We start from the raw sequence: 17,105 nt of genomic DNA, 5'->3' as shown, positions 1-17,105 counted from the left end.
TCTAATTGGTTAAACAATTATTAAATAAGCCTGATTCTATGAAAATGAAAAATGAGTATGCTTAGGGCAGTCATTATTTCAAAGTTGTGCAGGTATAGGATCCAAAGAATAACAAAATTAGAGAGGTGGGGTGGGCGATTGTAATTAACTTCTGGGACAAATTTTAGATGTTAAAAAATAGATTTATGAGTGGTACCAATGCCTTTCCTTAGGCCATCCCCACCAGCACATAATATTTTAACATCTTCACAGAGGCACATGCAGGTTAATCAGCTGCATGGATCTATTAGTAATGCATATTAATTTAGTTAAATGATATGCCAAAGACTGTGGACAAGAATGAGAACCAGTAATATAGAATATAAACATAATCAAATGCACAAGTAAATCATTTGGCACTTAAAGGAATATCTTCAAATACAAAAATCCTGTTTAAACTGTCAAATTGATAAAACTCTTTAAAAATTACAACTGTAAACTGAGAATTTATTAGGAAATGCATGAGTTATGACAGTCATAATAATTTTGTTCCGTATAAAGCGATGTCCCTATCGGCATATACAGGGTATATCAAATGCCAGTTAACGTTTCCTAATCTATGTTGAGAAAATAATCTTTCTCCTGGGGGTAAGTGTATTACACAGACAAACATTCTTTGCATTAGGCAGACACATAATAATCTGCAAAGTGCTTGATTATATTTTGTCATCAGTTGGTATTTTTTGTTCTTTTTTTAATACTTAAATCAATAAGGTTGCAGGCTTCTTGTTTTTAATTGTCTGAAACAGTTTTTCTGTATTTTTATACCCCCTGGCACATATTTGTAGATAATAACAATGGAGAAATAGTGATTTAATTTGGCCCACAGTTCCACTGTCTATATCTTATTCAACATAAGGTCACAATTATTACAAGACAGCTTACCTGATCCTAGGCTACTAGGTCTGTATATGTATGTGATACATGTACACTGTGGTTGAATGGACTGAACTTGATGAACTTTGTCCCAAATTAACTATGTAACTAGTTAAGAAAAATGGTACTTTGCATCAGTGTTTTGCTCCCCATGCCTTGCCCCAATTTTGCATCTAAATGTGGTCATACACGGGCAGGTTTAAGTTGCCAATTCAAGTCCGTCAGACCAATCTGACAGCTTATTTGCCTGTGTACTGGGACCCCCGATCAGCCAGGTTTCATTTTTTTTCGGATGAGGGCTATTGATATCATCCTCTCTCTGATTTCTGTCGTTGTAATCCAGTTGTTTTTCCTGAGGGCCAAACAATTTGATTACTTCAATATCGCCAACCCTAGGTGGCCATATCGGGGAAAATATCCATTGCAAGGACATCAAAACTGACAGGAAAATCAAACCTGGCCAAAATTCGCCAGATATTGGTTGGGTAAGCCCATCAGGGGTCCCCGTACACAGGCAGATAAGCTCTCTAGTTAGTCTGAAAGACTTTGAATTGGCAACTTAAATCTGCCTGTGTATGGCAATCTTTAGATGCAAAATTGGGGAAAGGTGCAGAAAGCAAAAAACACGGATGCAAAGTACTATGTTTTTTGCCTGGTCACATAGTTAATTTGGGTAAAAAAAGACAAAGTTCATCAAGTTGAATCTCTCCAAATGAACCCCAGTGCACATGTATCACATACATAAACAGATCTAGTAGCCATGGATCAGAAAAGCTAAGCTTGGTGACCTTACCTAATGAGTGCATCTTACTGCGTATGGCCAGCTTTAGTCCTGGAAGGCTTCTGTGGGGGGGTTGGCAAAATAATAGGCAGCCCCCAGTGATTCCAGTCGCTATGTTTTTTTTCATGGGCTGATGAAAAATGAAGAAAATGCACATTTTACTAACCTAGGCATCCCTAGTGAGGAATATGCAGATAGCATAAAACTAATCAATATATATTTATTATTATCATATTTTTCATATTAAACAGATTGGATATCAGATCATTGAGTCATCTGATCCAAGTGTGAGTGTGCCAGGAATACGTGGCACGGTATGCAAACTGCCTAATGAGACCTCCCACCTTCTAACAAATCTCCTTCCTGGAACCACCTACTTACTGAGTGTTCGTGCTCGAAACAGTAAGGGTTATGGACCAAGTGTTCTTACTGAACTCACTACAAACATTTCAGGTATTGTTGGCAATTTTCCTGGCAGCTCATTTGTCTGATTATTATATTTCATTTTCATTTTAATTAGTAAAGAATTTTCATTAAATCAACGTTAATGTTTTTTTGAGCAGAGCTTACAGTATTTATGATCTGTTCCTTCTATTTACTTACACAAACGCAAAGTTAAAAGATGACATTTTTCTTGCCTAGTCTCTAGTGGCTGCAAAGGAACAAAATATCCTGTTGATAAGATGTCAAATTAGATGGTAGTATTCTGATGAAACAAATGTAGAAAGCAAAATGGCAGCTCTTAACAATAAAAGCAGATATGCAGTGAAGCATATGTTGCACACACACAATAACTTAATGGGGGGGGGGGTTGTAATAATAATTGGCATTAGAAAAATATTTGAAATGTGAAAATTGCCTCTGTGTGCAAATTGAATACAGCTGAATGTGGAAACTATTTATCCAAGTTTTAAAATGTTATATTTTGCGCCAGCGTGCAGTGTATGTAATAAAACATTTTAATGAAAAAGTTATGTTTGTGCCAAAATATTATTTCATCTTCAACAGTTTGCATGCACAATTAAAATTCACAATGCAATAACTGTCTAATGAAGAATGTTACATTGCGAAATGCAAATTTTTATTTCCATTTGTGGGAATTCTTTTTCCAATTATGACTTTTATTACATTCCTCCACTAAATTGTTAAATAAACAGGAAGATGCAGATTACATTTAAAAGAAAATATCCTTATTAATATGTCTGAAAGTAAATGAGCAAAGTTGACATATTTAGAAGAATTGCTCATATCACTTATATTCCTTCCTTTAGATAGAAACTGCATTATAATAGCAGAGCTTATTGTCTGCTTAGTACATTTCTTCTCTTGCATTTTGCATTTAAATATATTTTAGTGACCATGATGCTTACTTTAGCAGAGGTATCCTATATCAACTGTAAAAGCATTATCTTTAGGATCTAGCCATAAATAAGCAACAGGACAGCTTACACTCATATGCATCCGTGCAGACAGTTAAATATGGACTATTCTGTGCACAGCTATAGGGTGCACAAATCCTACCTATAAATAGGGTATATTTCTCAATGTGTCTTCAGGACATCATATTAAAATATCATAGTTTCAGTGGTTTATTATGAAAAAGCTGAGGCAAAATTGGTTACCTCCATAACTAGTGTACTCATGTTATTCTCCTTTTGTTTATTAGCTCCGACATTTGATTACAGTGACCTACCTCCTCCCCTTGATGAGACGGACAAGACTATCACTGTGCTGCTGAGGCCAGCACAAGGAAGAGGATCACCTGTCAGGTTGGGTCTTGTTTGAACAGAGCCTTATTACTTCTCATCTTTTTTCTTTTATTTCACTATATAACTATACTGTTTATGGTTCACTCTGGGCCAGCTTTTACCAGGTGCTGGTAGAGGGAGAGACATCCCCTCGCTCTCGCCGTGAGCTGGGTGTTCCAGGCTGTTTTCCTGGTGCAGCAAGCTACGAAGAGGCAGAGATTGAGGGATCCTCTAGCTATGTGGGAGCAGAAATTCCACCAACTGATTTGCCTCGGGACACTCCCTTCATTGTGGGCGACAACCGTAGCTATGGGGGCTACTGGAATCCACCCCTGGATCCTCGAAGAGGCTATCTTATATACCTCCAGGCTGCCAGTCACCATCGAGGGGTGAGAAAATTTTTGTGAAAAAGATCTGTAATAGATTAGGAAAGCTTTTTATAAGGCAAATAATAAAGGCCATGTCTCATCTTCCCTGCAGGAAACACGGCTAAACTGTGTCAGAATAGCCAGAAAAGGTAAAGATTTTAATTTATAAATATTTTCTCTTTTACTGCTTTTCAGTTACCTAACTCTTTTTCCTTTCCTTGCATTTTACTTCCTAAACACTAAAACTGTCCTGCTTTTGTGTTTCCTTTTTCTTTGTAGCCCCGTGTAAAGACAGTCAGCGGTCTTCCATGGCACCTCAACGTTCTGACGAAATGGGACTAGTTTTAGGAATTTGTGCTGGTGGCCTTGTTGTGTTCATCATTCTCTTGGGGGCTGTTATCTTGATTGTCCGAAAGGGGTAGGTGGAAATCCTGTAAATTTAGGAGTATCAGGAATCAGTTTGTTGGGATTCAGTAAATGTCTTATTCTTTGTACCTTTTTTTTTTTTTTTGCTGTCAGAAGAACACAGTTCTCTTATGCGTACTACCCGTAAGTATGAAACTGACAGATGGGAGATATAGTTTTTTATCATGTCTGGAAACTTGTAACATATAAAGAAAGGATATGCTGTAATATATTGAATACAAAAAATAGTTTAGAACAGCACCATTAATATTTCTTGTTTAAAATGCCTGTATTGCATGCATCTTAGGGCATTCCAGCTTAGCAATGCCTCAGATGTATGCAATAAAGGCATTTTAAACAAGAAATATGCTGTTCTAAACTGTTTTTGGTCTGGGTATACTGATGGGAAGTGGCCTTGGAGAACCTGCACTATTTTAAAACATATCCAAGGTATCATGCTGACTACTACTTGCAAAGTAATATATTGTATATGCATGTGATTGCTCCCACACTGTATAGTATAATGTAAAAATAACATAAGTGTGCAAAATATTGTTTTTTGCCTTTGGGTTTCTTAGAAGTTAGAGACTTTTACAGGAATGAACCCTGGTACTCGATACAGTATATAAGCCTTGAGCGTAATATAATTATGTACTATCAATTACAGGAAACCAATTGGTCTGACTAAATCTGCACTGCCCTCAAGGCATGAGAATTCTAACTGTGCAGCACCCAGAGAACATACTAAGATGACAGATCAGCCAACACTGCTGCAAGAGGAGGCAGCACTTGCATTCCTGCACAGTTACAATACCAGAGGTGAGTCCTGTCCTGACCAAAATGTGAATCAGCAAACTTTCAGCAAATCAACTCTCTTTTGTTCCCTTGTTGTCTTCAAATGACCTGTAGCATATACACAAACCAGCAAAATCTTCCTTTTTCATGCATACCCATGGTAACCCAATATATATATATATATATATTGGGAGATAAAGCAATGGTGTTAAATGCTTTTCTTGCTGACCTGGGTATTTGAATGTGTGTCTATTAAAATACACATTTATTGCATTTATTAAGGTTTTTTTCAAGGTCAGAAAATGTGTGTTTGTGAGTTTAAAATGTGTTTCTGTACTTAAGTGCATTCTGAATGTGCACCAGATAAAATGTAGCATGTTGTGGTAAAAAAGACAATTAAATGCAAATCAAATTAGCTTGTTAATGCATTTAGGCAGCAGTCCCCAAACTTTTTTTTATCCATGACCCACATTCAAATGGAAAAAAAAAGTTGGAGAGCAATACAAGCATTTAAAGGAGAAGGAAAGGTTAAGTCACTTGGGAGTGCCAAAATGTTAGGCACCCCCCCAGTGAATTTAATCGCTTACCTTTTACCCCAGGCTGGTGCTCTTGTTAGGAGAAAACCGCACCAGCCCAGGGTACCTGCAACAAGTGTCTTCTCTACCTTCTTTCTTCTGTCTTCGGAATCCCTGGGCCGGCGCATGCACAGTAGATGAAAAAGTCTAAGTTCGGCTTCTCACTCTACTGGCCATGCGCAAGCGTGTGAAGAGGGAAGAAGGAACAGGAGACAGTCGCTGCAGGTACCCCGGGCTGGTGTGGTTTTCTCCCAAACAGGGGCACCAGCCCAGGGTAAAAGGTAAGCGATTTAAGTCACTGGGGGTGCCTAACATTTTGGCACCCCCAAGTGACTTAACCTTTCCTTCTCCTTTAAAAAGAACCTGGGATGCCAAATATGGGCTGAAATTTGCTATTTGTAGCCCCTGTGTACACTGGCAGCCTACAGGAGACTCTGTTTGGTAGTACTTATGCAACTAATGCAATGCAACTAAAGCTTGCCTATAAACCAGGAATTCAAAAATAAGCACGTATTTTGAGGCCACTGGGAGCAACATCCAAGGGATGGGGAGCAACATGTAGCTGTCTGTATGATAACCCCATGAAAAAAATCCCTTGGACCGTTAAAATATAATATTTCTAGCCTCCCAGAATTGTGCTTAAAAAAACACAAAAGTGAATTAAATGTAGGTATGGTTTTAGACTGGAAATGGCATATGGGTAATTTTAAATGTATACATGGCTAACATTTAGAGATGGTATGATTAGTGTTAATGTTAAATCTGCCTTTTTTTCTTTGTCTTAGTGGGTGAACCCCGAGTTGGGTCAGTAACAGAGTCCAGCAGCCTTCTTGGAGGATCCCCTAGACGAGGTGGAGGTAGGAAGGGCTCTCCTTACCACACAGGTCAGTTGCACCCAGCAGTGCGTGTGGCTGACCTGCTCCAGCATATAAACCAAATGAAGGTGGCAGAGGGATATGGATTTAAGCAGGAATATGAGGTGAGCTTTTTTTATTTAAAGACAAAAATATTTTTTATTTTTAGGCCTAATTTTTAGGAACAAAACCACTAATAATATATGACCTTCTAGTATTCATAATGGGTCCAAGCAATTGTCTTTGAAGAACATGCAAACTGATTCTAGAGGCTTGGTCATTCAGAATTGGACCTACTAAACACCTGGGCTATAAAACACCTGCCCTAATGGGCAGTTTCTTAAAATTAACTTTCTCTGTTGTAGACTGTGGTATATAAAATGCATTTTGATTGCCAAAAGAAAAAAGCTGAAGTATTAATCTACGTTTTATTGTTGTTAGTATATATTGTTTAATATTCTCTTATCTCTACGTTTACAACTTAATTGCATGCTATATTTGAACTTCTTTATTTAGCTCATGGCCGTTGATAAATGGCTTGCAATTGCTCTTATTTCATTTGAACAGAAATTGCAGGTGCTCGTATGTCAGGTCAATTGAAGTTCAAATGAATGTGGAATAATTCCAGGGTTTTGTTGCCCACCAACATTGCTAGTGACCCAGGCTAAAGCTAATGAGGCAGGCAACAAAATGCATGTATTTGTATACAGCTACCCTTAAAAAAGCAGTACATTGTACTATAAAACCTTCAGTCTTGCACAATATTAAACGCTACCAAAATCTGCTTCTGATTTAAATATTCCTCTGCTACTAAATGTTTTAATCAGTGTTAGCTTATCCACATGATCTATGATATTATATTTTCTTTTACCATAAAAATGTTTTATTTTCTTGTATTTCAGAGTTTCTTTGACTGGGATGTTTCTAAGAAAAAAGACAAAGGGAAAGGTCGCCAGGATATTCCACCAAATTGTAAGTCATATGACCTCATATAGTGAAATTTGTCATAGCACTGCAGTATTCAGAGAGGTAAATCTTTAACTTTCACTTCAGATGAGAGACACCGTGTGCGGCTCCATCCTCTACAGGCTGAATGCAGCTCGGAGGAGATTAATGCCAACTATATTGATGTGAGTATCTGGGAAAGGTCATATCTTATACATTTTCCTGTCATCCTATTCCCATAGAAAACTGTGAAAGCAACCTTGAATCTATAGCATCTTCTGTTTGAACAAGAGCTTTGCATATGTATCCAAAATAATTTGAATAGCTAGGTATCAATTTAGTCTAGTCCCAATAACCAGAAAGGCGCAGATTTAATTTTTTCTTTTTAAAAAATCAAATAAACTCATTTCCATGAATGTCTGACATTTACTAAAAAGTCAAAACTGAAAAAGTACGCGCAGGAAAAGTTGCAGAAAAGTAGCACAAGAGAAAGGGGCAGATTTAATTTTTTCTTTTTAAAAAATCAAATAAACTTATTTCCACGAATGTCTGACATTTACTAAAAAGTCTAAACTGACAAAGTATGCGCAGGAAAAGCTGTATAAAAGTAGCAGAACTGCAACCTTTTCGAATTGTTGCACCAAAACCTCTACTGTTTTTAATTGTTGCACAAAAAACAGCACCAAAAATCCAAAAACCTCTACATTTTCGAAGCAAAGAAGGAAAGGAAGGGACATCTGCCATTGACTTTGACATGATCACAAGTTTTAGCTGGCAAATTGTTTAATTTGGATTTTTAGCCATTTTGTTGCATAGTAAGTCTTTAAAACTTTAAAACAACTTTTTTTCCTGCAACCTTCAGCTCAAAAAAATCAGAATCAGAAAAAAAAATCCGAGTGTTAGTAAATGGCCCCCTAAGTATTAGATACATAGTTAGAGAGAAAGATACTGCATCTATTATAAAGTTACATATTTATCAAGTTGAAGCCCTCCAAATGAACTCTGGTGCACATATATACACATACCAATACAGGCTTATCTATGTACTCACATATATAAACCATATATACCAATACCTGTACTTAACTAACTATAGATCTTAAGATCACAATAGCCTTGGATATTATTCTTGTTTAAGAAATCAAGCCACTCTTGGCATTAATATACCATCGCATTGCAACATCACCTGGCAGGACATTCCACAACTTCACTGCCCTCACTGTGAAGAACCACCTACATTATAACCACCACCAAAATGAATATTCTCTTCCTCTAAGGGGCAGCCTCTGGTGCCTTGATCTTTTTTATGAGAGAAAAGATCCCCTGCTATCTGTCTATATGCCCCCTTGAAAGTTCCTTTTCTCCAGAGAAAACAAACCCAGCCATAGCAGTCTACCCTCATAGCCCTCCATCCCACTTACCAGAGTAGTTGCATGTCTCTACACTCTCTGCCATTACTAGGAATAGTTAAGTAATATGTTTTACAAACTACCATCATGTAGTGTAACAAATATGTCCATATTCTACAGACTCGATTACATATCCAAGTACATATCATTCCATTTTAATGTTTGACATAGCACAGCTGTTTAAGGCTGAATACTTAGATACACAGAAACCTTCATACAAACTTTTGGTTCTTGTCATTTTGATATTTGACCTAGCCAAATTTCTCCTAGTGCAACAAAAAAGCATGTTTCCTTTGACCCTGAGACGACCCGAGTCAGAGATGTCAAACTGAAGCTGGCAGTTGCATCAGTCAGGGTCAAATGTTCTAATAAAGACATGAGGTATAAAGATAAAAATGTTCTTATTGGGTGGCGAGTAATGAGCTGTAGCTATGGCCTCCAGTCTTTCCCAAGTCCCTAGGATAGAATGACAGACTGGAATATAAAATGAAAAGGACTCAATACTAACATCTTTAAACTTTGGGGTGGAGAGAGTCAAAAGAGTAAAGAAAATTTGAAATTGTTAGAGAATGTCCTTCAAAATTAGCTGCTGGCTAAAGAAGTGTTATCTTGCTTGTCATAGACTGAAGTACCCCAAACTTTATCTGTATCCATTAATAAATACATTGCACTTTACTATAAACTAGGGATGCACCAAGGATTTGTACTTGGGCGAATCCATACCTCTGGCCGAACCGAATCTGAATCCTAAAAATAATGTGACTTTTTGTCACGTAAACACAGAAGTTGAAAATGTTTCCCATTTTCCCCAGATTTAACCCTTGCAAAATCTAATTAGCATATGCTAATTAGGATTTGGTTCGGTATTTGGCCGAATCCTTTAGAAAAGGTTCGGCCGAATCCAAAAAGGTGAATTTGGCGCATCCCTGCTATAAACATGTTCAGTTAGGTATGAACGACTCCCCTGTTGTCCTCTTGATGCCCGTGGAATATTATTTTAAAGCATTCATTATTACATTAAGCAAGAAGAGTCCTCCCCAGAGACAAAATAGAAATTAAAGAGTTTTTTTCTTCAAACGTTCTTTACGTTTTTCTGATCTAAGCTATAATGTTCTTATACTTGTGTCTCATAGGTCTGAATACTTTGCTTTATACTGTCTTTTCTCTGCTAATACATCTTTGTCCTCTCTTTTCTCTGCTTCCTTTCCTTTTGGTTTCTACCTCAATTTTATACCACCCCCTTCTCCTTCACCACATCTCTTTCTACCCTAAACCAATAAATATTTTCCCTTTGTTTATTTTTTATTTTTCACTTTTTCTTTTCCTCCCAACTTTTCTGTTTCATGTGTCATTTTTTTCATTCATTCTTTTGCATTCTTTGGTATTATTTTACTTTCCCTCTCTGCTATCCTTTCCCTCTCTTTCTTTGTGTTTCTGTCTGTGGATCACCTGTAGATTCGGATAAACCGAGAAGTGAGTATTAAGTTTGTGATCCTCTACTGCACCCCTCTTCCTAACCAGGTGCTTTTTTGCCCTGGCACTAATAATTAAATAATTTATTTGGCATCCAGTGGTCAGTATGCACTAATACTAGGCACTACAGCTATTGATGCCCTTTCCACTAAGTGGAGTGTTTTGGTTATGCATACCCACTCTGACTCCCTCTTTATTCCATCTTCCCTTAACTTTTTGTTATTTTTTATCAGCCTACCTTGTTTTTTATTTTCTTTTTTCTCTCTCTATATATAGCAATTTCCCTCGTCCATGCGTCATACACATGTCTTCCATTGATTTGTAACCTGGCCTGTTTTTTTCATGGTCAACGTGCTTTTTTATTTTTTCTGCATTTTCCCTTAGTCATATTCTCTCTTTTCTCTGTCACTCATAAGAAACATTGACACATTCTTTCTTGTCCTTCTGCATACTTTTTCTGTTCTTTCCCCTTTTTCTCTATAACCCTTCTGTTCTTTTTTTGCTTTTGTGCTTGCTTTATCAGATTCCTCTTATATAATTTGTCCCTTTTGTATCTGGTTGGATTTCCTTCATTGTTCTTGTCTCCCTAACCTTTGTTCCTTTATTCCCTTCCTCTTTCATCCTTCTTAAAGCAAAATAACATTTAGCAAAAAAATAACCCACAAAATTTTGCTTTAAAAACATGAGGGGAAGGTTGTATTCACAGAAAGACCATGTTAAATTACCAGCTGTATAAATGGTGTTACTTGTTAGAAGCATGTTCTGTGTCACCAGGTTTTAGTCTTTTCTCCATATATGATCACATCCTTGGCATTGTCTAAACAGTGTCGCCACAAATACCACTTTCGACATTACAGTTAGTGTTATAGGTATGTGCAGACAAACATTTTTAAAAATCTTTTAGACCTATTATTCTAGTGCAGTGCTGTCCAACATATTACATGTAGTAGGCCAACTATATGTCATACAACAGGTTGAAGGGCAGGATTGAATTAAAATGATGATTTTATAGTGAAGTCTATGATCCTCTGAGCAGACTGGGGGGGCATAAATATTATTTTAAGGGCCACATCTTGCCCACGGGCCTCCAGTTAGATGGCCCTGGAAGCCATACACATTGATTAAGTATAATTGTAATGCTCAGGGGTGCTCAAAAGGTAGATTTTACATGGTATCACTAGATCTCCTGAGCAAAACATTGCATTCAATTACCTTTCTACTACTGAAATTTTATACAAGTTTACTTAAGGAATTGATGTTTGTAAGTTATATACAACATGTATATATTTTTAATTGAATGTTTTAATTACATTTTGCATGGCAATGTAACATAATAGTCATAACCTGTTGCAGTTCATAGGATAGGATAGCCTGACTTATTTAGACACCACACTGATAAGGTCTAGACACCCCTGGTATAGTTGATAATAAATTCATACAAATATCTAGAATTTTAGATATTTGGATTGAGTTTCATGACATGATACCTTAACTCAACCCGCCAGATCTTGTGCCCCTTAAAATAAATGATTTTGATTTCCCACATGCGAATCAGGGAATTCATTGTACAACCAATAATTTTTATCTAGTTGCTGGCTAAGAATGTAAGACCAATCCTCTTGCTTCTTTGGAGTTGTCAAGAGGACCTCATCATTATCTAAATCCTTTTAAGAATCCACCTGTTGTTTGACAGGGGATCGATTTTACAGATATATTTATTTGGCTCTGGAAAGAGCACTAATAAAGCACATAGCCTAGAGTCTAGTCATATGCCAAACCTACAGATGTGGCAACAACAAGACCAGCTGGCAACAATTGTAATAATCAATTCTGACTTGTCCAGCAGGAATGATAGATATATAAAATTAGCTATCTGATTGGGAATTCAGTACAAGACTAGTGTTAACATATTTGTGCATTGGGATTATATCATTTTATGAGAACTTTTTATATCTACTATATAATAAAACTATACGTATGCTGCTTACCAGTGACACACACATATATTATACACAAACTATATATATCTTCTAGTTATGACAAAGTACTGCACTTAATCAAATATTAGAGATCCTTTGTTGGATTAAATGCATTGGATTCTCTGACACTATATTATTACAAAATTAAGGAAACAAAGGTTAATTATTTTTAGTATCTTCTGTATGGTCCCTGATGTGCAAACTATTCTCAGATCAGTGAATAGAAACACGATAGCAATCAGTTTCTCTCCCTACACAGATTTGTGCGTCCAATCTTCACAGGTAGCAATTTTGCATGTTTTTGTAAGGAGCTTTGGCAGTATAAATTAGAATATTAAATATACATAGTTATTTTTAAAAGAATTACTGAATAATAAATCCAGGGCATTGGTGAGTAATAATAAGGTATTGTTGCATGGAAGGATGTGGATAAAGTTCACGTCCAATGCACTTTTGTGTGGCTAAAGATAGCCAAACACTGAAAGATCCACTCCTTTGGCAAAGTTGCTTCCACCCTTGAGGTGGATGATATCAGGCCAAACAATTAGATCACAATGAATGTATGCAGGCTACCGTGGTCAGAACCACATCAATAAGCTAATGCAGGATTTTTAAATGTCAGCAGCAGACTGTAGCATTGAGGCTGCAACCTACATTCCTTCCCTTCCACACTGCATCCTTTTACCTTGAGAGGAAACTTTGTGAGACTTGGAAATTGTAGCGACGCGTATGCCATCCCACCAGCGCCACCCACCATCGCCCGCAGCAATGAAGATTTGTTGTGGGGTGACTAATATCACTGTCTGTCACTGCCCTTAAGTTTGTGGCTTTGATCGAAGGAGAGGGGGTGGCTGGGCAGGGGAGCGGGCTCGGGGGAGAGGGGGTGGTTTGGGCAGGGGAGCTGGCTCAGGGGAGAAGGGGGTGGCTCGGGCAGGAGAGAATTGGCTGCCCAGGCAGGGAAGTGGGCTCGGGGGACAGGGGGCATCTCGGGCAGGGAAGAGAACTGCAAACTTTAAGAAGTAAAATGGATGTGGGGTGGAGGGGGGGTAGGGGCAGGTATTAGGAGGAGGGCCCTGGAGGTTGCAGCCCAGGCAGGGGAGCAGCCTCAGGGAGAGGGGGCAGCTCGGGGAGAAGAGCAGGCATGGGTTGGCAGGTCCCTTCTGTTTTTTCCCAATGCCTTGCTGGCCCAGATCAACCCTGTCAATCCTCATGTGCCTCATTTTTTAGCCAGTTATTGGTCAGGCCGGGTTTACCAATCAAAAGATGATTTTGTATAGTAAAAGAAAAAGCAATTGTTACACATTTCTCTTGGTTATTTGCAAATGTTATTACTATTAAAGGAGAAGGAAAGGTAAAAACTAAGTAAGCTTTATCAGAAAGGTCTATGTAAATACAGCCATAAGCACTCACAGAAACGCTGCACTGAGTTCTCTTTCAAAAGAAACACAGGATTTCTTGTCTGTTTGTTTTCTTCTGCCAGAGACATGCAGCTCTCTGCTCTCTCCCTCTCCTGCTACCCCCTCCCTCAAGAATGCTAAGAACTCACTCCCACCCCTTAGGAATGTGGATATGATCACAATCAGCAGGAAGCTTCCTTATAGTCTAACTAACTGAGCATGTTCACTTGGTCTTGGTCTCGGTGCAGGAGTGAGGCATTATGGGAACTTTTGTCTTCCTGTTTGGCTTCTGATTAACTGAACAGGTACTATTGAGAGAACTGAAGGTATACCTGCAGCTTGAGATTAACTCTTTATTAGCCTTTCCTTTCCTTTAAAAGTATTATCTGTCTGGCTGTTTACAGTTTTTGCACCCCTGGCTCTGACTCCTGAAACATTGATTCAAGGAGCTCTTATAATGCCAAAAATAGTAAGGGTTGTATACTTCAGGGAAGGCAGAATGCAAAAAAAATTGTGCAGTTACTCAGTTTTTTTTTTAAGTTTGTACTCTGCCTTCTTTGTTACTTTATTTGCTGCGTATCTCTACTCTGAGTGGTAAACGACATGCAATTCACTTTTTGGAGGGTGAGCTCCTACCCTTAACACATATTTATCAAAGCAGCAGAACCCCCCTTTTATTCTTGAAACATGTAAGCAGAACAGAGTGGAAGAGCACTTAGAGGCCTATTTATTATACTGTGTAAAAAAAAAAAGGCAACAAAATTGAGCACACATTACCAGGCTTTGCCACTTAAAAAAAACACATCATTTTTTGCAAATCTTTTTTTTTTACATTTTAAAGACGTAGAATCTAGCATTTGGGCGGTGAAATTTATTTTACACAGCTTTTTGCACCATTTTTTTCAGAATAAAAAATGGTGTCTTTAATAAGTTTCATTTGCTGCATAGGCCTTTCTCACATATAAACAAGGTTTATTCTTACCATACACTTACCATACACTATGGGGCCGATTCACTAAAGGTCAATAACGCTTATCGCATGCTTTTTTGCGTTAAAAAGGATGTGATAAATAAGTACCGATTCATCAAAGTCATTTCGCATGCGCTAAGACGCATATCACATGCACAAAAAAAGCATTAGCGTTAAGTGTTATTTAGCATTGCGTTAACTAGCGAATAGAAATAGTACTAACGCATGATTCACAAGTATATGAAGCATTAAACGCACAAATAACGCATTAATCTGTGCGAATATTAACACCTACTTGGGGCAGGCGGTACTTAAAGAAAATTGCGGTTCCTGAGCTTTTGGCAACACAACATGGGAGTTTGCAGTCGGATTTTTTCAAGTATGTGTTGACCCTATAGTAATGCATCCTCCAGTTTTCAGGCAAATGGTAATTTTCAGAACAGAAAGTAATGGTTATGTGTGTAATATCGTGCGCTAAATATATATATATAATATATCGCCTGCGACAGGAAATAACCCACGCGGCGGGAAAAAACGCAAGAAAATGCTCATTGCGAGTTAATAACGCAAAGAACATTGCTTCTTAATTATGACTCGTGTCCTTTTAGTGAATCGAGCGTCAAGTCGCAAAAAATTAAAAGTGATAACATTTTTAATGCATGCTATAAATAGTGCTCATTTTATCGACCTTTAGTGAATCGGCCCCTATATAATTTAAATACATTTTCAGATGTGTCAACGCAAACCTATCTAAACTAGGGATGCAACGAATCTGAGATTTGGCCAAGATTCTGAATTTTTCAGCTGGATTCGTATTCGGCCAATGCATGCCTCTGACTGGTTCCGAATCCTTAAAATAACTTGACTTTTTCTCACATAAACACAGAAGTTTAATTAGGATTTGGTTCGGTATTCGTTTGAATATTTTACAAAGGATTTATGGTTTGGCTGGATCCTAAAATAGTGGATTTAATGCATCCCTAATCCAACCAGCAATACTGATAAAACCACATACCCTTACTGACTGCTACCTTTTGTATATATACTTAGGGGCACATTTACAAAAGCATGAACGCTCGAGCGTTCATGCGAATGCTCCGAGCGTATTTTTGCCGATTTTTTTCGGGCGTCCGCACGACTTTTTCGTACGGCGCACGACTTTTTCGGAAAGGTTTTACCGCTGTTTACAATTGTTCGGTACCAAGATTTTGTGATTTTCGGATCGCCAATACGATTTTTTCGTAAGCATTTTCGTGATATTTGCGATCTTCCGAAATTTTCGTTTCCAATACGATTTTTACCGCTGTTTACAATTGTTCGGTACGAAGATTTTGTGATTTTCGGATCGCCAATACGATTTTTTCGTAAGCATTTTCGTGATATTTGCGATCTTCCGAAATTTTCGTTTCCAATACGATTTTTTCCCATTCGTGATTCGGATTTGTGGATTAGTAAATGTGCCCCATAGGGTATAAATGCAAGATTTAAGACACATTGAGGGTTTTTAAAGAAGTGAGGGCTAGAGCAATTTTTTTTTTCTTCGGAAGATGATGGATATTTATACAGTTAAGAGAAAAAGGACATTGGGCAGTGAGTGAGGGACCCAGAATGATAGCAGTAGGATGATCTCCAATATTATTTACTATAGATTTATTTCTCCTCATTCTTTCTGCAGCTTGAGATGGTGCTTCTCCCAGGGTATGAATTAGTGTAGCCAGATCCCTTTTACTGAAATATGATTCCCTCATGCATTTTCTTAATATTGCTACTGCCCTTCAAAAAGCTGATCTAAAGTGCCTGAGGTATGACACGGAGTAAAACACCTTCTATTTCAATTGCCTTGCTAGAAGCTAATTTCTCTTCTTCTTCAGACTTGTTCTGCCCTACTGAAAATCCTTAGTGTTATTAAAAGAGGCATTGCTACTTCTATATTCATGTTCAGATAAAGTAGCTCTGTATAGCCTTTTTCTTGCTTGCTTTCTCCTTTATCTTATTACTTTTAGATACCCTCCCCTCTGTGTTTTTATAGCTAATAATGATTTGCCAATATTTGAATAGGCATTTAACCCTCCTCCCTGACTGTTCTCCTATCCCTTCACTTCCTTTCTCCTCTGTTCCTGGCAAGGCTCCCACCATGCATACTGCAAAGCATGCTGGAAGCTCTCCAGCACACAAACAAACAAAAAAAAAAAGGATTTCATACATATAATTACACACTTTTTTTCCTTTGTAGGGTTACCACAGGTCAAACCACTTTATTGCTACACAAGGTAAGAAGGCATGTTGCTTTTTATTTTTAAGCATTTATATTAACCAATGCAGTAAAAAGATATAAATGGAAAAAATGAAGCTGTTGCTTTCTGGGTAGACTTACTAAACAGATTAAACTGCATTTATTCACACATAACTATGCTAAATATTTGATTACCTTTATTATTCTTTTGTTTAAAGTGGAGTAGCTCATATTAATGAAACCCAGGGCTGAAGGTGG

The 17,105-nt window shown here is 37.6% G+C and overlaps 1 protein-coding gene across 6 annotated transcripts in view; it reads left to right on the top strand.

Annotated features, from left to right (window-relative positions):
* Positions 1-17,105, top strand: part of ptpru (protein tyrosine phosphatase receptor type U) — a 72,610-nt gene that overhangs the window by 41,996 nt on the left and 13,509 nt on the right. For 3 of the 6 annotated variants that reach the window (XM_012957373.3, XM_031896902.1, XM_012957374.3), the window contains exons 10-21: positions 1,948-2,149; positions 3,363-3,465; positions 3,560-3,833; positions 3,925-3,961; positions 4,092-4,230; positions 4,332-4,361; positions 4,885-5,036; positions 6,373-6,566; positions 7,344-7,413; positions 7,495-7,571; positions 10,251-10,268; positions 16,848-16,884. In XM_012957373.3, the coding sequence (XP_012812827.1) occupies positions 1,948-2,149; positions 3,363-3,465; positions 3,560-3,833; positions 3,925-3,961; positions 4,092-4,230; positions 4,332-4,361; positions 4,885-5,036; positions 6,373-6,566; positions 7,344-7,413; positions 7,495-7,571; positions 10,251-10,268; positions 16,848-16,884 (1,333 nt within the window). The remainder of the gene's footprint in view (positions 1-1,947; positions 2,150-3,362; positions 3,466-3,559; positions 3,834-3,924; positions 3,962-4,091; positions 4,231-4,331; positions 4,362-4,884; positions 5,037-6,372; positions 6,567-7,343; positions 7,414-7,494; positions 7,572-10,250; positions 10,269-16,847; positions 16,885-17,105) is intronic. The other 3 variants (XM_004911581.4, XM_012957375.3, XM_002939487.5) reach the window with 3 other exon arrangements.

The sequence above is a fragment of the Xenopus tropicalis genome, chromosome 2 (genome assembly GCF_000004195.4).
Source record: "Xenopus tropicalis strain Nigerian chromosome 2, UCB_Xtro_10.0, whole genome shotgun sequence".
Taxonomy (NCBI): domain Eukaryota; kingdom Metazoa; phylum Chordata; class Amphibia; order Anura; family Pipidae; genus Xenopus; species Xenopus tropicalis.
The sequence above is the reverse complement of the archived record's forward strand: the minus strand, read 5'-3'. Positions and strand labels throughout refer to the sequence as shown.